The following is a 23,003-nucleotide window of genomic DNA, read 5'->3' on the forward strand; positions in this document are numbered from 1 at the left end:
GTCACCTGACCGCTGCATCCTGCAGACAAAAACACATCATTTATCAGCAGAAAGAGAGGAGAGAAAAGACACAAGGACATCTTTGAGGTTGTGAGGGAACAAACCTGTAAAAGAGCAGCAGGTCAGCGTCCAGATGAGGATGGTGATGAGAGTCATGCTGCTTGTGCTTTCTGCTGTGTTGACTGACAGATCTGAGTCCTGCAGTGTTGAACTAACACCACTATAAACCTTCTCAGATCAGCTGATGATGCAAAGCCTCCTCTCTATGGAAATGATGTCTCTGCTCTCAACACACTGAAGGCACGAGCAGACAAAATCAACACAAACACAGCTTGGATTAAAAGCAACTTTCTTCTTCATGGAACTGAAGAAAAGATTTGACAAATACAGCTGAGCATCAACAACAGATGCTGATGTGAGAATGTTTGCATTTTTAAACTGGATTCAGCAGGTTTAGCTTTAAAAAGAATATTTCTTGGAAACTATTGGAGCTGACTTTGTAAAATGTTATTCATTTGAAATAACTTGAAATTGCATTTTTTAAACCATAAATTAAAATGTAGAATGAGAATATTGTAACTGATCCACATCAGCTTTGATCATGTAAAGAGACTGATGTGTAAAAGTGATCAAATCGTTCAAATTCAAAGAGAAATTTCAGTTTGAATCTATTGAAAATGTTGGTGCATTAAATCAGCTGGTAATAATCCATTTTTGAGAGAAAAAGATGTGAATTTTCAGTGGGTAGCTGCTTGTTGACAGTGCAGGAGGTTTTTGTACGACCACTTGATGAGTTTGTATCACTGTGGTGGACGTTTGGTGGAGGAACCAAACTCATCGTTGACTGTAAGTAACAGATTTTTATTTGAAAATTTTTCACTTTTACATTTTTATCAATTTGAAGGAGACCTTAGCATTTGTCTCTTTTTAATTGTTATTATTTGATACAATCTGAGTCACAACTATAAACATCATCATTAATTAAAGATTATATTAATTTTTTTCTTTATAAACTGAAAATAAATAACTTGCTTCTCAATTATAATGTTAATTGTTTTAAATTTTCTGTGGACATGTAACATTTGTAGTTAATTAGACTCAACTTTCATTGCTCAAAACCTTCCTTGAGTAGTTTTAATCTCTTTATTATTTGGTCATTTTCAACATTCCGACTGTTTAACAATGTAAAAACTGATTTTATTAGATTTTATCCGTAAATGCAACTTTTCTTTGCGTGGACGCTTCATTTATTTTCTCTGTGGTGAAAAGGAAGTGAAACAGACAGATGCCACAGATGTGAAGTGTGTTCTCACCAGTGTTTCACCTGTGTCACGTTAAACTCTCGACTGTATATAAAGAAGTTAAAGAGAAGAAAATCGTCACGCTGTCCAACATTGTCCAAACATGTCAAAATGTCCTCAGTCATCACCAGCTAACGGCTCAGTCAGATTTGATGGTGTCCAAACCTTCACGTCTTTCTGGTCTCTCCCCCAGCGGGTGTGGTGCGTCCCACCCTGACCGTCCTCCCCCCCTCCCCAGAGGAGCTGCAGCAGGGCAGTGCCACACTGGTGTGTCTGGCCAGCGGGGGCTCCCCCTCACAGTGGAAGCTGAGCTGGAAGGTGGGGGGCGGCAGCAGCACCACATCGGCCTCACACAGCCTGGAGGTCCTGGGGAGTGACGGCCGCTTCAGCTGGAGCAGCACCCTGAACCTCCCTGCAGACCAGTGGAAGAAGGTGGACTCAGTGACCTGTGAGGCCAGTCTGAGAGGACAGAGCTCTGTCACTCAAACCCTGGACCCTCACAGCTGCTCAGTCTAGAGGTTCAGCAACACTTCCTGTCTGGAAACCGTGTGCTGCTTCTGTCCTCAACATCTTGATGGAGCGACACATCTTTTCTGCTCACATATTCCTGCATGAGCGTGACTCTGCCTTCATCTGGACATTTCTCTAACTCACCTCACTGATTTTCTGTCCTCAGATGTGAATTTAAAGTCACAAAATAAACATTTCAATCATTTCAGCCAACATCTCTGTGTTTGTTGTGATTATTGATGAGAAAATCTGATCATCATCATTTACTGCAGTTTGGTCTTTAGTTTTATTTGTTTTTGAAAGGAAAAAGTGGGAAGAACTCAAACAATCATAGTTGAATAAGAGGTGAAATATCAGTGTAAAAATACAATAAAACAAGCAGAAGAGATGGTTTCAGCTTGTTGTAAATTCATTTATTTAGATAAATATGAACATGAATGTGTTTCAGGGCTGGTATCAATCAATCTTAATATAGCGTCTGTTACAAGCAAAATTGTTTCTAGGTGCTTTACAAAATCCCAGGGCCTGACCCCCAACAAGCAACAGTGGCAACGACCCTTTAACAGGAAGAAACCTTGAGCAGGACCAGGCTCATGGAGGAGGACCCTCCTGCTGATGGCCATGAGGTATGAGTTCATTCCTTTATGTTCTCTGTATTATTTGTACGTATCATAAATATTCAGAATAAATTAAACAAAGTTCATCAAATCTGCACATAGAAACAGCACTTGAGTAAATGTAAAAACTCATCATTTTATGGTTAATTAGTACTAATAATTTTGTGTCAGTTGTACCTTGTAATATATCATTCATCTATTAACGGTTAAACTAAGTATTTGTGTATTTTTCATGGTTATTTTAAAGCTTTTAAACTGATTTGACTTGTGTTTAAATGAATCTGGTTTGTACTTGGTGACTCTGGTGTTGACTGAACCAGTTCTGCTGGTGACTCTTCATCGTCTGCAGCTGCAGCTGCTGTTTTCACTTCAGTCACACTGAGGGAGGTTTTTGTACGGCTCTAAATCACTGTGTGAATGTATAGTCGCTATGGTAGCCCAGACAGTAATAAACTGCTTCATCTTCAGCCTGAACACCAGTGATGGTTAGAGTGTACTGAGAACCAGATCTGCTGCCACTGAATCGAGACGGCGTTCCTGTGAAGCGACTTGTTACATAATATATCAGAGGTTTAGGAGCCTGTCCAGGTTTCTGAAGGTACCAGCTGAGATAGCTGCCAATATTTGAGCTTCCTGTGGCGCTGATGGTCACAGACCCTCCAACACTAACAGACTTGAATTTATCAGCCTGAGTCAGAAAGTTGTTGGCAGAAGATTCTGAAATGACAAACAACAAATGTTAAAAAGAGCAGTTGAAAAGAGCCTGGAGGAGCAGTTATGATGTAAAAATGAAATGATTTCAGCCTCCTTGGAAAGAAGAAGAGGATGAAATCAAACAATGTTGAAAAGTCTCACCCTGACTCAGAAAGATGACAGTCAGAATTATTGACAACATGGTGATGCTGAAGTTTTCAGTGTGAGAGCGTGAAAAGAGTTCAGACTCTCTGTGACATCAGAACTTTAAACTCTGAGGAGCAACCATGCAGAAAAACATGCAAATGTTCTGCAGAAGACAGAAACTCACCTGTTCTAGTGAAACACAGACACGCATGAGGAGGAGTCACACTTTTTCCACTGAGAGTTGAATAAAAACTTTTATTCTGTTAATTTTCTCCTTTCTTTCATTAATTATTTCTCATTAACAAGTTTATATTCTGACCTGCTGTCAGAGACACAAACATGGAGCTTTGACTCCATTAATGTCATCAAAAATGTCTGATTATTGCTATTTGAGGCTCAAATCTGCTTTGTTTCTCATTGTGTTCCTTATGAAAATGCTGACTCAGCGTGGGTTCCATCTGTTAGAATGACATGATGTGATCAGTCACGTGTGCCAGAAACTTGCTATTTTATCTTCATTGTCACTGAGTCCACAACAGTCACAAGAAACAAGGATATCAGGAGAAGCACCGATGAATGTCACACTTCATGAAGGAACCTGGGTGGTGTATTTGGACTTTTTCATGAGATTCCTCTTGTTCATCTATAAATATGCAAATTTCTCATGATTACATCAGCAGGTTCTGGCTGTTGATGAGAAATGTTTGACTCCGACTCACTCTGGTTGTTTTGGATCAGTGCAACATGCAGTTTATAGTTTAGATGCTGTAATTGGACCAGCATGAAATCTATAACAGAGAATAAAGAAGAGTTGATCCCTTGTAGTGGGCTCAAGTATCTTCGCTTGTTCCTCTGGAACTGAAATGTCAATATCTTTGCACATGGACAATGGATCACTATAGTTCATGGGAACTGCCTCCAATTGGCTAACATTGTTTCAGGAACCACATTAAGGCTCAGTCAGGGACAAAATAAGAGACTTTGATGCAGCAACAGGCCCATAACAACCCTTCCATTCCTGGGAAAGATCAATGAAAGAGCTGTTTTTCAACTGATCCACTCCTTCATGCTTAAAAACATTTTTTTAATATATTTCAGTCTGGATTTCCCCCAGACCACAGCACTGAGGCTGCACCTGTTAAAGCCTTGACCGACATAATGTCAAGAGTGATGCATCTAAAACTGCTGTGCTGGTTTTGCTGGACCTCAGTGCTGCATTTGACACAGCTGGAAAAAGTGGCTGGGATGTACTGGTTCTGGACTCAATTGGTTCAAATCTTACTTCCAACACAGGGACACTTTGTCTCAGTTGGTCACTAGAAGTCAGAGTGAACAAAGATCACATGTGGGGTTCCTCAGGGATCCATTCTCGGGCCTCTTCACTGTCTTCAAGCTGCATCTTGCTCAGCTATTAGGAAATCACATCTGTGACTGTTTTTATGCAGATGACACACAACTTTATATTTAAATTCATTAAGTTCCTACAGTCCCTTAGTTGCTCCCAGTAAGTGTATTTAACAACTCAGTTAGTGAGTTAGTGTTAAAACTTTCTCCAGCTCAATGCTGAAGAACAGAAATGATTGTATTTGGCCTCAAGAATGAAAGGTCAAAGATCAGAGCTCCCCTTGACTTGATGCAGCTTCTCTCTCAGCCTGTTACCACCTAAAGAACACTGGTAGATTTAAGGGTTCTCTGCCTGGAGAAGACACAGAGAAACTTGTTCATGTTGTCATTTTCAGCAGGTTAGATTATTGTGATGGAATCTTCACACTTGGAATATGATTGTTTATGAATTTGGCTGCACATATAAACTTGTCAGGATTCTTTTGATAATCGATCAAACAGTGTTTGAGCCAGTTTGTGTGATTAAAGTAGTTGTCAGTGATGTTTCTGTCAGTTGTGTGTTCACTGGTCTGTGTCAGAGTCTCTTCCTCTTCAGCAGCTGCTGGAACATCTCAGTGTCTCTGCTCTCTGACTGAGGGAGGTTTTTGTTCCACTCTAAATCACTGTGTCAACACGTCTCCACTGTGATAACTCTGACAGTAATAAACTGCTTCATCTTGAGTCTGAACTCCACTGATGGTCAAAGTGAAGTCGGTGCTGCTGCCACTGCCACTAAACCGAGCTGCTGCTGTTCCTGAATGATTTATTATTATGTCTTACTAGCAGCTGTGGAGGCAGGTCAGGTTTCTGTTGATACCAGCCCAAACAATCACATTTGATTGTCCATATAACAGCTGCTGTAAACAGCAGGATTTGTTTTACAGTGTTGAACTAACACCACTATAAACCTTCTCAGATCAGCTGATGATGCAAAGCCTCCTCTCTATGGAAATGACGTCTCTGCTCTCAACACCCTGAAGGCACGAGCAGACAAAATCAACACAAACACAGCTTGGATTAAAAGCAACTTTCTTCTTCATGGAACTGAAGAAAAGATTTGACAAATACAGCTGAGCATCAACAACAGATGCTGATGTGAGAATGTTTGCATTTTTAAACTGGATTCAGCAGTTTTAGCTTTAAAAAGACAATTTCTTGGCCACTTTTGGAGCTGACTTTGTAAAATGTTATTCATTTGAAATAACTTGAAATTGCATTTTCTTAAAGCATAAATTAAAATGTAGAATGAGAATATTGTAACTGATCCACATCAGTTTTGATCATGTAAAGAGACTGATGTGTAAAAGTGATCAAATCGTTCAAATTCAAAGAGAAATTTCAGTTTAAATCTATTGAAAATGTTGGTGCATTAAATCAACTGGTAATAATCCATTTTTGAGAGAAAAAGATGTGAATTTTCAGTGGGTAGCTGCTTGTTAACAGTGCAGGAGGTTTTTGTACGACCACTTGATGAGTTTGTATCACTGTGGTGGACGTTTGGTGGAGGAACCAAACTCATCGTTGACTGTAAGTAACAGATTTTTATTTGAATCTTTTTCACTTTTACACTTTTAGCAATTTTGAAGGAGACCTTAGCATTTGTCTCTTTTTAATTGTTATTATTTAATACAATCTGAGTCACAACTTTATAAACATCATCCTTAATGAAAGATTATATTAAATTGTTTCTTTATAAACTGAAAATAAATAACTGGCTTCTCAATTAAAATGTTAATTGTTTTAAATTTCTGTGGACATGTAACATTTGTAGTTAATTAGACTCAACTTTCATTGCTCAAAACCTTCCTTTAGTAGTTTAATCTCATTATTGTTTGGTCATTTTCAACATTCCGACTGTTTAACAATGTAAAAACTGATTTTATTAGATTTTATCCGTAAATGCAACTTTTCTTTGCGTGGACGCTTCATTTATTTTCTCTGTGGTGAAAAGGAAGTGAAACAGACAGATGCCACAGATGTGAAGTGTGTTCTCACCAGTGTTTCACCTGTGTCACGTTAAACTCTCGACTGTATATAAAGAAGTTAAAGAGAAGAAAATCGTCACGCTGTCCAACATTGTCCAAACATGTCAAAATGTCCTCAGTCATCACCAGCTAACGGCTCAGTCAGATTTGATGGTGTCCAAACCTTCACGTCTTTCTGGTCTCTCCTCCAGCGGGTGTGGTGCGTCCCACCCTGACCGTCCTCCCCCCCTCCCCAGAGGAGCTGCAGCAGGGCAGTGCCACACTGGTGTGTCTGGCCAGCGGGGGCTCCCCCTCACAGTGGAAGCTGAGCTGGAAGGTGGGGGGCGGCAGCAGCACCACATCGGCCTCACACAGCCTGGAGGTCCTGGGGAGTGACGGCCGCTTCAGCTGGAGCAGCACCCTGAACCTCCCTGCAGACCAGTGGAAGAAGGTGGACTCAGTGACCTGTGAGGCCAGTCTGAGTGGACAGAGCTCTGTCACTCAAAGCCTGGACCCTCACAGCTGCTCAGTCTAGAGGTTCAGCAACACTTCCTGTCTGGAAACCGTGCTGCTTCTGTCCTCAACATCTTGATGGAGCGACACATCTTTTCTGCTCACATATTCCTGCATGAGCGTGACTCTGCTTTCATCTGGACATTTCTCTAACTCACCTCACTCATTTTCTGTCCTCAGATGTGAATTTAAAGTCACAAAATAAACATTTCAATCATTTTAGCCAACATCTCTGTGTTTGTTGTGATTATTGATGTGGAAATCTGATCATCAACCATCATTACTCCACAGTTGTCTTTAGTTTTTCTGTTTTTTTATCAGGTGAAAATGAAAAAACTCAGACAATCATATCACACTTTAAATATCAATTAAGACACTCAGAAGAGATGATTTCAGCTTGTATATTGATCATATCCACTAATATGAACATGAATGTGTTTTTGGGCTGCATTCATTCGTTCCTTCATCAACTTTATTGTAACTTGTGAGTGGACTGAGGTTAGCCTCATTTACAGTTCCGACCAGCATTGACAAAGTACAAAACAAACATTGCAAATAAAATCAGATAAAATAAGCAAACACTTTTGTACACAATAAAATACAGAACCAGAAAGAGCAGTAAAGACCAAGCACAGATAGAGGACAGGAAATTAGTGAGTCATGATTCACAGTGACTGAAGTGAACACCTGAGTTGAGCTTGAGAGTTACCTGATGTACGGGGGCATAACCAGAGACAGCAGAACTCCCCTGCTCAGCTCGGATTTTGGGAATTTTCTGTTGCAGCCAGTTCATTCAGTGGGCACTAAAAGCACTAGTGGACTGAACAATTAATGGAGAGACGTAGTTTGGAGGTTTGCCAGTGAGGGCCGCATAAATGAATAAATCCAGGTGGAAGTCACATCTTTGAGCTGGGGAGGTCCACCCTGCCGAGACAGATACAGGACAGTGACGTGTGGAAGAGGGGCTCCAGTGATAAATCTAAGGGCAGAATGGTGAAGAGCATCTGGTGGTTCAAGACAGGAAGTGGAGGTAGCCATGGAAATTATCATACCATAGTGGAAATGTGAGGAGAGCATGTTCTGCTAGCACTTGAGAAAAACATCTATTTAGTGTTTTTATGCATGCAGGGTGGATTTAAGATGGGAAAAAAATGCTGTCTGTAGAACGCTAAAGGAAGCTTGAAGACATTTTATGGCTGTTTTTAGGCGAGATTGCAATAAAAAGAAAATCTATAGAAACAGTGAAGAGGACAGGGCCTAATTTGAACCTTGAGGCACCTCCCTAGTGATGGGTTACCATGATTCAGTTTATTTGGTTGTAGTTGACCTGCATGTGTTGTTTCTGTTCTTGCCCTGTTCCCAGGGGGATCTACTTTTGGCCGAAGCACCTTCTTCCTCACCTGCTGCTCTTATCGGTGGATTAGATCTGCACCTTTAAAGAGCGCCTCCTTTCTCCAGTCATCCCCCGATCATTGTAGGGCCCACTTGGCTCCATTTCTGTGAAAACATTTGAAGTATGAACTTTTGTTTGCCAGCTTTCCCTCACTTGCCCATGTTTTGTCTGTCTCCAGTTCCAGTCAGCAGCAGCTTCACCTTATTGTTACTGTTTTGTGGGAAATAAAACCGTTAAATCATCCGGTTTGTCTGTGTCTGCATTCCAGTTCCAGTTTAATATGGGTGAGAGAGAAACCAGTGTTGTTGAACATTTCAAGGATGACTGAGTGATCTACTGAGTCAAAAGCCTGAGAGAGGGTCATGATCATGGAGGTAAAATAACTTCTCTTATCCAGGATAGTTATAATATTATTAATGATCAAACTGGTGGTGGTGAGAAAACTGTGATGTGGCCTAAAACCAGAGTGATACGGATTTAAAATGGAACGAGTTTGAGTTGATGCTGATTAGATGTTCTCTGCATTATTTGTTTTATATCATAAATATTCAGAATAAATGAAGCAAAGTTCATCAAATCTGCACAAAGAAGCAGCACTTGAGTAAATGTAATTACTGATTTAATGGTTGATTATTACTAATAATTTTGTATCAGTTGTAACTTGTAATATATCATTCATCTATTAATGGTTAAACTGAGTATTTCTGTATTTTTCATGGTTATTTTAAAGCTTTTAAACTGATTTGACTTGTGTTTAAATGAATCTGGTTTGTACTTGGTGACTCTGGTGTTGACTGAACCAGTTCTGCTGGTGACTCTTCATCGTCTGCAGCTGCAGCTGCTGTTTTCACTTCAGTCACACTGAGGGAGGTTTTTGTACGGCTCTAAATCACTGTGACAGCACTCCTCTACTATGTAGACCCAGACAGTAATAATCTGCTTCATCTTCAGCCTGAACACCAGTGATGGTTAGAGTGTACTGAGAACCAGATCTGCTGCCACTGAATCGAGACGGCGTTCCTGTGAAGCGACTTGATACATCATATATCAGAAGTTTAGGAGCCTGTCCAGGTTTCTGAAGGTACCAGCTGAGATTATCTCCAATATCTGAGCTTCCTGTGGCGCTGATGGTCACAGACCCTCCAACACTAACAGACTTGAATTTATCAGCCTGAGTCAGAAAGTTGTTGGCAGAAGATTCTGAAATGACAAACAACAAATGTTAAAAAGCAGTTGAAAAGAGCCTGGAGGAGCAGTTATGATGTAAAAATGAAATGATTTCAGCCTCCTTGGAAAGAAGAAGAGGATTAAATCAAACAATGTTGAAAAGTCTCACCCTGACTCAGAAAGATGACAGTCAGAATTATTGACAACATGGTGATGCTGAAGTTTTCAGTGTGAGAGCGTGAAAAGAGTTCAGACTCTCTGTGACATCAGAACTTTAAACTCTGAGGAGCAACCATGCAGAAAAACATGCAAATGTTCTGCAGAAGACAGAACTCACCTGTTCTAGTGAAACACAGACACACATGAGGAGGAGTCACACTTTTTCCACTGAGAGTTGAATAAAACCTTTTATTAAGTTAATTTTCTGACCTCTGTTGCTTTAATTTTCTACTTTCTTTCATTAATTATTTCACATTAATGAGTTTAAATTCTGACTTGCTGTCAGAGACACAAACATGGAGCTTTAATGACTCCACTGCATTAATGTCATTAACATGAACACAGATACAGACCTAAACTATCTACTTGAACTGTTCTTCTATTTATTTTACCACAGATTGGCCATTTTATATGTGCACATTAATAATCTGGTCAAAAAGCTGAAGGTTGATTTGTTATTCTTTTGTATCCCCATTAGCTGTTACTTCTGCAACAGCTTCTCTTCCTGGAGTCCACATTTTAAAAAATCACATAAATCCAATTTACAATAATATTTACATCAATACATAAATGATAATAAATTCACTAATTTGATTCAGGCAGGACCCGTGAGCAGCCAAACAGCTGACGGTGTTAACAGAATACTTTAATTCACTCAGATAGCTGCACCACGTGGTGAAAAGGCGCGTGAAGTGCAGATCGTTCCTCCCAATGAGGGGCGCGTGGTGACCCAGGAAGAGACGTGAGGAAAACGGGGAAAGTTACTTGAAAGGACGGAACCAGGAAGACACCGTTGACCCACGTTTAGCACAAAGCCGATGAAAACGAGCAGACGCTGATCGGGAGGCAGCGGCTTTTGAAGGGTGCTGATTGGTAACCAGCTGCAGGTGTGACGGTCACCAGCGAGAGGTGCCCAGGTGAACCCACCACGCCCCCTAGTGACAGAACCAGGAAAACAAGACAAACAAAAGGCATCAACACACAGGCCATTTCCCTCTCCACACACTCACACACCCAAACATCACACCTGCCAACAATCACATTTCCAACATGTCAACAACTACAATAAGATATACAAACTTCATAAAAGGCTCTATAAAATAATCTCTTTTCATGCATTAGTTCTTGGTCTTGGAATCATAACTTGGGCCCTCTTCACCTCTCTTGTTTCATGTCTCTTTTGGGAAAAAGTTATTCTTGAGTGAAGGAAAGTCAGTTGTTTTGAAACACAGATATTGCTAAATAAAGTTAGAAGGCTTTGTTTTGATCAGTCTTCCACTTTAAGCCAGGTGAGATCAGCATGCATTTGGTCTGTTTCTCCTCCTTGAACACCGGAGAGCAAGACGCGCTGCTCCACTCTGCACCTACTGCAGCTTCTGCAGCTCTTTATGAGCTGCACTCGACCAGATAGACGAGCAGAAATGGAGATGAGAGAGCACCAAAGCTTGAATAACCTGCTAGGTGGTATTAGGTGTAAGAAAGGAGGAACATCTTCTCATCATGGATATATTCCTTCCCATTTTTCCTACAATTTTACTTATATGTTTTTGCCATGATTATTTATTGTGAAGGTTAACCCCAAGGAATTTAACCTCATTGACTTGGTCAACACAGCTGCCAGTTATGGAGATGCACAATTTAAAATCTTGCCTGAGAGTAAAACCTGATCCAAAAACAACACATTTGTTCTTTGATACATTTAAACTTAAATTATTAATGGCTATCCAATCTGCAATAAGTGCTATTTCATTTTGAAGAACATTTAACTCCACACTGCTTGATGACATATAAACAGCTGAATCATCTTCAAACAGCCAAGCTGGCTTCTCTCCAAGCAAATGGCCTCAGTGGTAAAAATAGAGTAGAGCAGTGGACCGAAGCAACTCCCCTGGGGAACACCACATCGTACTGTCTTTACATTAGAAAAACTGCCATTAAAGAGAAGCATTCGGGATCTCTTAGATACTTGGGTCCTCCTCCAATTAAGAGTCAAAATATTAGAGCCACATGCCTCTAATGTCATTCAGAGCATTTTGTGATCAATCAAATTAAAAGCAGCACTAAAATCACGAAGCACAGCACCTACTATCATTTTCCTGTCAGGATCACTCCACCACTGATCAGTCATCTGCATTAAAGCTGCACAGGTGGAGTGACCCTTCTTGTAAGCATGCTGAAATTCATTAAGTTCATTAATTGACAAATAGAGGGAGATTTGGTTAAACACAACTCGCCCCATCAGTCTACTCAGAACAGGAAGGATGCTAATAGGAAGGCTATTAGCACCTCTGAACGGCTGCTTCCTGTTTTTAGGTAAAGGAATAAGTTTAGCAGCTTTCCACGCTTTAGGGCATATAGGAAGCTCAGATTTAAGATATGACCTATAGGTGAGGCAATAATGCTGGAGACCATCCTCAAATGTTTCCAGTTTATCTCGTTCTGAGGGGTTTTCATTGTTTAAACTTGCAAGAAGTTTCTCTACCTTTCCTAAAGATTCATACAAATGTATTCCTCAGCTTTTTATAAGTGACATCGCAGATGATTCACTGCTGTCCATCTCATCCATGCGCATTTGCCCACTCCCGTGTGTTTTTATGAGACGAGACGTTTGACACCACTTGACTGGCAGCAGGCAGATTTGACAGCCGGCATGTGCGGAAAAATCCGCGTATTATTCGTTCACTCGAAAGCATTTTTAACTTTAATACAGTCAAAAACGATAGCTTTCATCACATTTAGCTTACTAATTTTTTATAAACAAACATAACTCTAACGATCACTTGCATATGAACGTAAACGTCTCAGGCCCAGACAGCTGACATCTCCCCCTCCTTCCGCCTCTCAGTGCAGCCTCCACACCAGCGTGAGCGAGACACACACCTTTATTTCTGCAGATTCGGGCTAATTTTTTAAGTTATGAAACTAATCAGCGAACATCTGATTGACCACATGGTTCTGTGGTGGTGAAATAGTTTTTAGGTCGACGTGAAGAGGGACTAAATAACACGAAGAGACCAAATATACACTGCGCAATGCTGGAGAAGTTCCCATAACACAGAACCTGGTGTTGTCACATCTTTTGCCACTTTAAGTGAGCCATTATTTAAAGTTATAAAGGGTACATTTTATTTCTTATGATCCTAAAGGCAGTTCATTGAGACCGATGAGAGATCGCTACGGGAGAGAAATTAATACACAAAGCCGTTACGCAAGAAGTGAGCCAGAGTAGGAGAAAAAAGAGACTATATCTGTGTTTTATCATCTGTTCTGATGCTCCTTAGTTTGTCTGAGTGCAGAGCAGACTGTTCACTGACTAACACTGTCTCATAAAAACACACGGGAGTGCGCAAATGCGCATGGATGAGATGGACAGCAGCGAATCATCTGCGATGTCACTTATAAAAAGCTGAGGAACACATTTGTATGAATCTTTAGGAAAGTTCAAAGATCACGCATCTTTCGCCAGACGAAAAATCTAACACAGATAAAAACGTTGTTATCCATTTATCCAATTTTCCATTAGAGCAACAAAAATCGGAAAAGGAGTCATTATCCGTGTTTCCATTTCTATCTTAGAGACGAATATTGGAAAATTGCACGGAGTGCGGAACATCCAGCGAGATATAAACGGCACAATTTTGTGGCGAGCTGGGTTCTAGATTGCGTAAGAACTCAGACATCTGTTAACTTTTACAACAGTTCCTGTGTTGTTGAACATTTCAAGGATGAATGAGTGATCTACTGAGTCAAAAGCCTGAGAGAGGTTCATGAATATGGAGGTAAAATAACTTCTCTCATCCAGGATAGTTAGAATATTGATGATGATTAAACTGGTGGTGGTGAGAAAACTGTGATGTGGCCTAAAACCAGAGTGATACGGATTTAAAATGGAACGAGTTTGAGTTGATGCTGATTAGATGTTCTCTGCATTATTTGTTAAATAACAGTATCATAAATATTCAGAATAAATGAAGCAAAGTTCATCAAATCTGAAAAAAGAAGCAGCACTTGAGTAAATGTAATGTTGTAACTTGTAAAATATCATTCATCTATTAATGGTTAAACTGAGTATTTGTGTATTTTTCATGGTTATTTTAAAGCTTTTAAACTGATTTGACTTGTGTTTAAATGAATCTGGTTTGTACTTGGTGACTCTGGTGTTGACTGAACCAGTTCTGCTGGTGACTCTTCATCGTCTGCAGCTGCAGCTGCTGTTTTCACTTCAGTCACACTGAGGGAGGTTTTTGTACGGCTCTAAATCACTGTGTGAATGTTCCATCACCATGTGCACCCAGACAGTAATAATCTGCTTCATCTTCAGCCTGAACACCAGTGATGGTTAGAGTGTACTGAGAACCAGAGCTGCTGCCACTGAATCGAGACGGCGTTCCTGTGAAGCGACTTGATACATAATATATCAGAAGTTTAGGAGCCTGTCCAGGTTTCTGAAGGTACCAGCTGAGATTATCTCCAATATTTGAGCTTCCTGTGGCGCTGATGGTCACAGACCCTCCAACACTAACAGACTTGAATTTATCAGCCTGAGTCAGAAAGTTGTTGGCAGAAGATTCTGAAATGACAAACAACAAATGTTAAAAAGAGCAGTTGAAAAGAGCCTGGAGGAGCAGTTATGATGTAAAAATGAAATGATTTCAGCCTCCTTGGAAAGAAGAAGAGGATGAAATCAAACAATGTTGAAAAGTCTCACCCTGACTCAGAAAGATGACAGTCAGAATTATTGACAACATGGTGATGCTGAAGTTTTCAGTGTGAGAGCGTGAAAAGAGTTCAGACTCTCTGTGACATCAGAACTTTAAACTCTGAGGAGCAACCATGCAGAAAAACATGCAAATGTTCTGCAGAAGACAGAAACTCACCTGTTCTAGTGAAACACACACACACACATGAGGAGGAGTCACACTTTTTCCACTGAGAGTTGAATAAAAGCTTTTATTCTGTTAATTTTCTCCTTTCTTTCATTATTATTTCTCATTAACAAGTTTATATTCTGACCTGCTGTCAGAGACACAAACATGGAGCTTTGACTCCACTGCATTAATGTCATCGAAAATTTCTCATTATTGCTGTTTTAGGCTCAAATCTGCTTTGTTTCTCATTGTGTTCCTTATGAAAATGCTGACTCAGCGTGGGTTCCATCTGTTAGAATGACATAACGTAATCAGTCACGTGTGCCAGAAACTTGCTATTTTATCTTCATTGTCACTGAGTCCACAACAGTCACAAGAAACAAGGATATCAGGAGAAGCACCAATGAATGTCACCCTTCATGAACGAACCTGGGTGGTGTATTTGGACTTTTTCACGAGATTAATCTTGTTCTTCTATCAACATGCAAATTTCTCATGATTACATCAGCAGGTTCTGGCTGTTGATGAGAAATGTTTGACTCCGACTCACTCTGGTTGTTTTGGATCAGTGCAACATGCAGTTTATAGTTTAGATGCTGTAATTGGACCAGCATGAAATCTATAACAGAGAATAAAGAAGAGTTGATCCCTTGTAGTGGGCTCAAGTATCTTCGCTTGTTCCTCTGAACTGAAATGTCAGTATCTTTGCACATGGACAATGGATCACTATAGTTCATGGGAACTGCCTCCAATTGCTAACATTGTTTCAGGAACCACATTAAGGCTCAGTCAGGAGGGACAATAAGAGACTTTGATGCAGCAACAGGCCCATAACAACCCTTCCATTCCTGGGAAAGATCAATGAAAGAGCTGTTTTTCAACTGATCCACTCCTTCATGCTTAAAAACATTTTTAAATATATTTCAGTCTGGATTTCCCCCAGACCACAGCACTGAGGCTGCACCTGTTAAAGCCTTGACCGACATAAATGTCAAGAGTGATGCATCTAAAACTGCTGTCCTGGTTTTGCTGGACCTCAGTGCTGCATTTGACACAGCTGGAAAAAGTGGCTGGGATGTACTGGTTCTGGACTCAATTGGTTCAAATCTTACTTCCAACACAGGGACACTTTGTCTCAGTTGGTCACTAGAAGTCAGAGTGAACAAAGATCACATGTGGGGTTCCTCAGGGATCCATTCTCGGGCCTCTTCACTGTCTTCAAGCTGCATCTTGCTCAGCTATTAGGAACTCACATCTGTGACTGTTTTTATGCAGATGACACACAACTTTATATTTAAATTCATTAAGTTCCTACAGTCCCTTAGTTGCTCCCATAGTAAGTGATTTAACAACTCATTTAGTGAGTTAGTGTTAAAACTTTCTCCAGCTCAATGCTGAAGAACAGAAATGATTGTATTTGGCCTCAAGAATGAAAGGTCAAAGATCAGAGCTCCCCTTGACTTGATGCAGCTTCTCTCTCAGCCTGTTACCACCTAAAAGAACACTGGTAGATTTAAGGGTTCTCTGCCTGAGAAGACACAGAGAAACTTGTTCATGTTGTCATTTTCAGCAGGTTAGATTATTGTGATGGAATCTTCACACTTGGAATATGATTGTTTATGAATTTGGCTGCACATATTAACTTGTCAGGATTCTTTTGATAATCCGATCAAACAGTGTTTGAGCCAGTTTGTGTGATTAAAGTAGTTGTCAGTGATGTTTCTGTCAGTTGTGTGTTCACTGGTCTGTGTCAGAGTCTCTTCCTCTTCAGCAGCTGCTGGAACATCTCAGTGTCTCTGCTCTCTGACTGAGGGAGGTTTTTGTTCCACTCTAAATCACTGTTTAACACGTCTCCACTGTGATAACTCTGACAGTAATAAACTGCTTCATCTTGAGTCTGAACTCCACTGATGGTCAAAGTGAAGTCGGTGCTGCTGCCACTGCCACTAAACCGAGCTGCTGTTCCTGAATGATTTATTATATGTCTTACTAGCAGCTGTGGAGGCTGTCCAGGTTTCTGTTGATACCAGCCCAAACAATCACTATTTGATTGTCCATTATAACAGCTGCTGTAAACAGCAGGATTTGTTTTACAGGTGAGAGCGACAGTGGATCCTGGAGTAGATGTGATCACTGCAGGCTGAGTCACAGTCACCTGACCGCTGCATCCTGCAGACAAAAACACATCATTTATCAGCAGAAAGAGAGGAGAGAAAAGACACAAGGACATCTTTGAGGTTGTGAGGGAACAAACCTGTAAAAGAGCAGCAGGTCAGCGTCCAGATGAGGATGGTGATGAGCGTCATGCTGCTTGTGCTTTCTGCTGTGTTGACTGACAGATCTGAGTCCTGCAGTGTTGAACTAACACCACTATAAACCTTCTCAGATCAGCTGATGATGCAAAGCCTCCTCTCTATGGAAATGATGTCTCTGCTCTCAACACACTGAAGGCATGAGCAGACAAAATCAACACAAACACAGCTTGGATTAAAAGCAACTTTCTTCTTCATGGAACTGAAGAAAAGATTTGACAAATACAGCTGAGCATCAACAACAGATGCTGATGTGAGAATGTTTGCATTTTAAAATGGATTCAGCAGTTTTAGCATTAAATGACAATTTCTTGGCAACTTTTGGAGCTGACTTTGTAAAATGTTATTCATTTGAAATAACTTGAAATTGCATTTTCTTGAAGCATAAATTAAAATGTAGAATGAGAATATTGTAACTGATCCACATCAGTTTTGATCCTGTAAAGAGACTGATGTGTAAAAGTGATCAAATCATTCAAATTCAAAGAGAAATTTCAGTTTGAATCTATTGAAAATGTTGGTGCATTAAATCAGCTGGTAATAATCCATTTTTGAGAGAAAAAGATGTGAATTTTCAGTGGGTAGCTGCTTGTTGACAGTGCAGGAGGTTTTTGTACGACCACTTGATGAGTTTGTATCACTGTGGTGGACGTTTGGTGGAGGAACCAAACTCATCGTTGACTGTAAGTAACAGATTTTTATTTGAATCTTTTTCACTTTTACACTTTTAGCAATTTTGAAGGAGACCTTAGCATTTGTCTCTTTTTTAATTGTTATTATTTAATACAATCTGAGTCACAACTTTATAAACATCATCATTAATGAAAGATTATATTAAATTGTTTCTTTATAAACTGAAAATAAATAACTGGCTTCTCAATTTTAATGTTAATTGTTTTAAATTCTCTGTGGACATGTAACATTTGTAGTTAATTAGACTCAACTTTCATTGCTCAAAACCTTCCTTGAGTAGTTTAATCTCATTATTGTTTGGTCATTTTCAACATTCCGACTGTTTAACAACAATGTAAACTGATTTATTAGATTTTATCCGTAAATGCAACTTTTCTTTGCGTGGACGCTTCATTTATTTTCTCTGTGGTGAAAAGGAAGTGAAACAGACAGATGCCACAGATGTGAAGTGTGTTCTCACCAGTGTTTCACCTGTGTCACATTAAACTCTCGACTGTATATAAAGTTAAAGAGAAGAAAATCGTCACGCTGTCCAACATTGTCCAAACATGTCAAAATGTCCTAAGTCATCACCAGCTAACGGCTCAGTCAGATTTGATGGTGTCCAAACCTTCACGTCTTTCTGGTCTCTCCTCCAGCGGGTGTGGTGCGTCCCACCCTGACCGTCCTCCCCCCCTCCCCAGAGGAGCTGCAGCAGGGCAGTGCCACACTGGTGTGTCTGGCCAGCGGGGGCTCCCCCTCACAGTGGAAGCTGAGCTGGAAGGTGGGGGGCGGCAGCAGCACACCACATCGGCCTCACACAGCCTGGAGGTCCTGGGGAGTGACGGCCGCTTCAGCTGGAGCAGCACCCTGAACCTCCCTGCAGACCAGTGGAAGAAGGTGGACTCAGTGACCTGTGAGGCCAGTCTGGGTGGACAGAGCTCTGTCACTCAAACCCTGGACCCTCACAGCTGCTCAGTCTAGAGGTTCAGCAACACTTCCTGTCTGGAAACCGTGCTGCTTCTGTCCTCAACATCTTGATGGAGCGACACATCTTTTCTGCTCACATATTCCTGCATGAGCGTGACTCTGCTTTCATCTGGACATTTCTCTAACTCACCTCACTCATTTTCTGTCCTCAGATGTGAATTTAATGTCACAAAATAAACATTTCAATCATTTTAGCCAACATCTCTGTGTTTGTTGTGATTATTGATGTGGAAATCTGATCATCAACCATCATTACTCCACAGTTGTCTTTAGTTTTTCTGTTTCTTTTTTCAGGTGAAAATGAAAAAACTCAGACAATCATATCACACTTTAAATATCAATTAAGACACTCAGAAGAGATGATTTCAGCTTGTATATTGATCATATCCACTAATATGAACATGAATGTGTTTTAGGCTGCATTCATTCGTTCCTTCATCAACTTTATTGTAACTTGTGAGTGGACTGAGGTTAGCCTCATTTACAGTTCCGACCAGCATTGACAAAGTACAAAACAAACATTGCAAATAAAATCAGATAAAATAAGCAAACGCTTTTGTACACAATAAAACACAGAACCAGAAAGAGCAGTAAAGACCAAGCACAGATAGAGGACAGGAAATTAGTGAGTCATGATTCACAGTGACTGAAGTGAACACCTGAGTTGAGCTTGAGAGTTACCTGATGTACGGGGGCATAACCAGAGACAGCAGAACTCCCCTGCTCAGCTCGGATTTTGGGAATTTTCTGTTGCAGCCAGTTCATTCAGTGACACTAAAAGCGCTAGTGGACTGAACAATTAATGGAGAGACGTAGTTTGGAGGTTTGCCAGTGAGGGCCGCATAAATGAATAAATCCAGGTGGAAGTCACATCTTTGAGCTGGGGAGGTCCACCCTGCCGAGACAGATACAGGACAGTGACGTGTGGAAGAGGGGCTCCAGTGATAAATCTAAGGGCAGAATGGTGAAGAGCATCTGGTGGTTCAAGACAGGAAGTGGAGGTAGCCATGGAAATTATCATACCACAGTGGAAATGTGAGGAGAGCATGTTCTGCTAGCACTTGAGAAAAACATCTATTTAGTGTTTTTATGCATGCAGGGTGGATTTAAGATGGGAAAAAAATGCTGTCTGTAGAACGCTAAAGGAAGCTTGAAGACATTTTATGGCTGTTTTTAGGCGAGATTGCGATAAAAAGAAAATCTTATACAAACAGTGAAGAGGACAGGGCCTAAAATTGAACCTTGAGGCACCTCCCTAGTGATGGGTTACCATGATTCAGTTTATTTGGTTGTAGTTGACCTGCATGTGTTGTTCCTGTTCTTGCCCTGTTCCCAGAGGGATCTACTTTTGGCCGAAGCACCTTCTTCCTCACCTGCTGCTCTTATCGGTGGATTAGATCTGCACCTTTAAAGACTGCCTCCTTTCTCCACTCATCCCCCGATCATTGTAGGGCCCACTTGGCTCCATTTCTGTGAAAACATTTGAAGTATGAGCTTTTGTTTGCCAGCTTTCCCTCACTTACCCATGTTTTGTCTGTCTCCAGTTCCAGTCAGCAGCAGCTTCACCTTATTGTTACTGTTTTGTGGGAAATAAACCGTTAAATCATCCGGTTTGTCTGTGTCTGCATTCCAGTTCCAGTTTAATATGGTGAGAGAGAAACCAGTGTTGTTGAACATTTCAAGGATGACTGAGTGATCTACTGAGTCAAAAGCCTGAGAGAGGTTCATGATCATGGAGGTAAAATAACTTCTCTCATCCAGGATAGTTATAATATTATTGATGATCAAACTGGTGGTGGTGAGAAAACTGTGATGTGGCCTAAAACCAGAGTGATACGGATTTAAAATGGAACGAGTTTGAGTTGATGCTGATTAGATGTTCTCTGCATTATTAGTTTTATATCATAAATATTCAGAAAAAATGAAGCAAAGTTCATCAAATCTGCACAAAGAAGCAGCACTTGAGTAAATGTAATTACTGATTTAATGGTTAATTATTACTAATAATTTTGTATCAGTTGTAACTTGTAATATATCATTCCTCTATTAATGGTTAAACTGAGTATTTGTGTATTTTTCATGGTTATTTTAAAGCTTTTAAACTGATTTGACTTGTGTTTTGAATGAATCTGGTTTGTACTTGGTGACTCTGGTGTTGACTGAACCAGTTCTGCTGGTGACTCTTCATCGTCTGCAGCTGCAGCTGCTGTTTTCACTTCAGTCACACTGAGGGAGGTTTTTGTACGGCTCTAAATCACTGTGTGAACGTTCCATCACCATGGTAGCCCAGACAGTAATAATCTGCTTCATCTTCAGCCTGAACACCAGTGATGGTTAGAGTGTACTGAGAACCAGATCTGCTGCCACTGAATCGAGACGGCGTTCCTGTGTAGAGACTTGATACAGAATATATCAGAAGTTTAGGAGCCTGTCCAGGTTTCTGAAGGTACCAGTGAAGAGTGCTGCCAATATTTGAGCTTCCTGTGGCGCTGATGCTCACAGACCCTCCAACACTAACAGACTTGAATTTATCAGCCTGAGTCAGAAATTTGTTGGCAGAAGATTCTGAAATGACAAACAACAAATGTTAAAAAGAGCAGTTGAAAAGAGCCTGGAGGAGCAGTTATGATGTAAAAATGAAATGATTTCAGCCTCCTTGGAAAGAAGAAGAGGATGAAATCAAACAATGTTGAAAAGTCTCACCCTGACTCAGAAAGATGACAGTCAGAATTATTGACAACATGGTGATGCTGAAGTTTTCAGTGTGAGAGCGTGAAAAGAGTTCAGACTCTCTGTGACATCAGAACTTTAAACTCTGAGGAGCAACCATGCAGAAAAACATGCAAATGTTCTGCAGAAGACAGAAACTCACCTGTTCTAGTGAAACACAGACACACATGAGGAGGAGTCACACTTTTTCCACTGAGAGTTGAATAAAAACTTTTATTCTGTTAATTTTCTCCTTTCTTTCATTAATTATTTCTCATTAACAAGTTTATATTCTGACCTGCTGTCAGAGACACAGACATGGAGCTTTGACTCCATTAATGTCATCAAAAATGTCTCATTATTGCTGTTTTAGGCTCAAATCTGCTTTGTTTCTCATTGTGTTCCTTATGAAAATGCTGACTCCTTGGGTTCCATCTGTTAGAATGACATGACGTGATCAGTCACGTGTGCCAGAAACTTGCTATTTTATCTTCATTGTCACTGAGTCCACAACAGTCACAAGAAACAAGGATATCAGGAGAAGCACCAATGAATGTCACCCTTCATGAAGGAACCTGGGTGGTGTATTTGGACTTTTTCACGAGATTAATCTTGTTCTTCTATCAACATGCAAATTTCTCATGATTACATCAGCAGGTTCTGGATGTTGATGAGAAATGTTTGACTCCGACTCACTCTGGTGTTTTTTGGATCAGTGCAACATGCAGTTTATAGTTTAGATGCTGTAATTGGACCAGCATGAAATCTATAACAGAGAATAAAGAAGAGTTGATCCCTTGTAGTGGGCTCAGGTACCTTCGCTTGTTCCCTGTTCAACTGAAATGTCAATGTCTTTGCACATGGACAATGGATCACTATAGTTCATGGGAACTGCCTCCAATTGTCTAACATCGTTTCAGGAACCACATTATCAGAGTAAGGCTCAGTCAGGGACAAAATAAGAGACTTTGATGCAGCAACAGACCCATAACAACCCTTCCATTCCTGGAAAAGATCAATGAAAGAGCTGTTTTTCAACTGATCCACTCCTTCATGCTTAAAAACATTTTTAAATATATTTTCAGTCTGGATTTCCCCCAGACCACAGCACTGAGGCTGCACCTGTTAAAGCCTTGACCGACATAGATGTCAAGAGTGATGCATCTAAAACTGCTGTCCTGGTTTTGCTGGACCTCAGTGCTGCATTTGACACAGCTGGAAAAAGTGGCTGGGATGTACTGGTTCTGGACTCAGTTGGTTCAAATCTTACTTCCAACACAGGGACACTTTGTCTCAGTTGGTCACTAGAAGTCAGAGTGAACAAAGATCACATGTGGGTTCCTCAGGGATCCATTCTCGGGCCTCTTCACTGTCTTCAAGCTGCATCTTGCTCAGCTAATAGGAAATCACATCTGTTACTGTTTTTATGCAGATGACACACAACTTTATATTTAAAGTCATGATGTGGCTACAGTCCCTTAGTTGCTCCCAGTAAGTGTATTTAACAACTCAGTTAGTGAGTTAGTGTTAAAACTTTCTCCAGCT

At 40.5% G+C, this 23,003-nt stretch overlaps 3 long non-coding RNA genes and 5 gene segments (V, D, J or C); 3 read left to right on the forward strand and 5 right to left on the reverse strand.

Moving 5' to 3' along the window:
- The first annotated feature begins 421 nt into the window (after positions 1–421).
- On the forward strand, positions 422–2,024 carry LOC130519964 (uncharacterized). The gene is made up of 2 exons (XR_008948542.1): positions 422–846; positions 1,495–2,024. It is a non-coding gene; the product is annotated as an uncharacterized LOC130519964 (long non-coding RNA).
- Positions 2,025–2,265: 241 nt separating this feature from the next.
- On the reverse strand, positions 2,266–3,373 carry LOC130519963 (Ig kappa chain V region 3374-like). The segment is given in 2 exon segments: positions 2,266–3,145; positions 3,284–3,373. Coding segments are annotated over 2 exon segments (351 nt in total).
- Positions 3,374–5,645: 2,272 nt separating this feature from the next.
- On the forward strand, positions 5,646–8,763 carry LOC130519961 (uncharacterized). 2 transcript variants are annotated; one of them, XR_008948541.1, is made up of 3 exons: positions 5,646–5,746; positions 6,095–6,178; positions 6,828–7,355. It is a non-coding gene; the product is annotated as an uncharacterized LOC130519961 (long non-coding RNA). The 2 variants fall into 2 exon arrangements; XR_008948540.1 differs by lacking the exon at positions 5,646–5,746 and adding an exon at positions 8,492–8,763 and having other exon boundaries at positions 5,753–6,178; positions 6,828–8,158.
- A 477-nt stretch (positions 8,764–9,240) lies between these two features.
- On the reverse strand, positions 9,241–9,937 carry LOC130519958 (Ig kappa chain V region 3547-like). The segment is given in 2 exon segments: positions 9,241–9,721; positions 9,858–9,937. Coding segments are annotated over 2 exon segments (351 nt in total).
- A 4,009-nt stretch (positions 9,938–13,946) lies between these two features.
- LOC130519959 (Ig kappa chain V region 3547-like) lies at positions 13,947–14,706 on the reverse strand. The segment is given in 2 exon segments: positions 13,947–14,477; positions 14,616–14,706. Coding segments are annotated over 2 exon segments (351 nt in total).
- A 1,804-nt stretch (positions 14,707–16,510) lies between these two features.
- LOC130519957 (Ig kappa chain V region 3381-like) lies at positions 16,511–17,162 on the reverse strand. The segment is given in 2 exon segments: positions 16,511–16,944; positions 17,030–17,162. Coding segments are annotated over 2 exon segments (471 nt in total).
- A 229-nt stretch (positions 17,163–17,391) lies between these two features.
- On the forward strand, positions 17,392–18,948 carry LOC130519960 (uncharacterized). The gene is made up of 2 exons (XR_008948539.1): positions 17,392–17,770; positions 18,419–18,948. It is a non-coding gene; the product is annotated as an uncharacterized LOC130519960 (long non-coding RNA).
- Positions 18,949–20,887: 1,939 nt separating this feature from the next.
- Positions 20,888–21,525, reverse strand: LOC130519955 (Ig kappa chain V region 3547-like). The segment is given in 2 exon segments: positions 20,888–21,314; positions 21,453–21,525. Coding segments are annotated over 2 exon segments (351 nt in total).
- Between the last annotated feature and the right edge of the window lie 1,478 nt (positions 21,526–23,003).

The sequence above is a fragment of the Takifugu flavidus genome, unplaced genomic scaffold (assembly GCF_003711565.1).
Source record: "Takifugu flavidus isolate HTHZ2018 unplaced genomic scaffold, ASM371156v2 ctg260, whole genome shotgun sequence".
NCBI classification, from domain to species: Eukaryota; Metazoa; Chordata; class Actinopteri; order Tetraodontiformes; family Tetraodontidae; genus Takifugu; species Takifugu flavidus.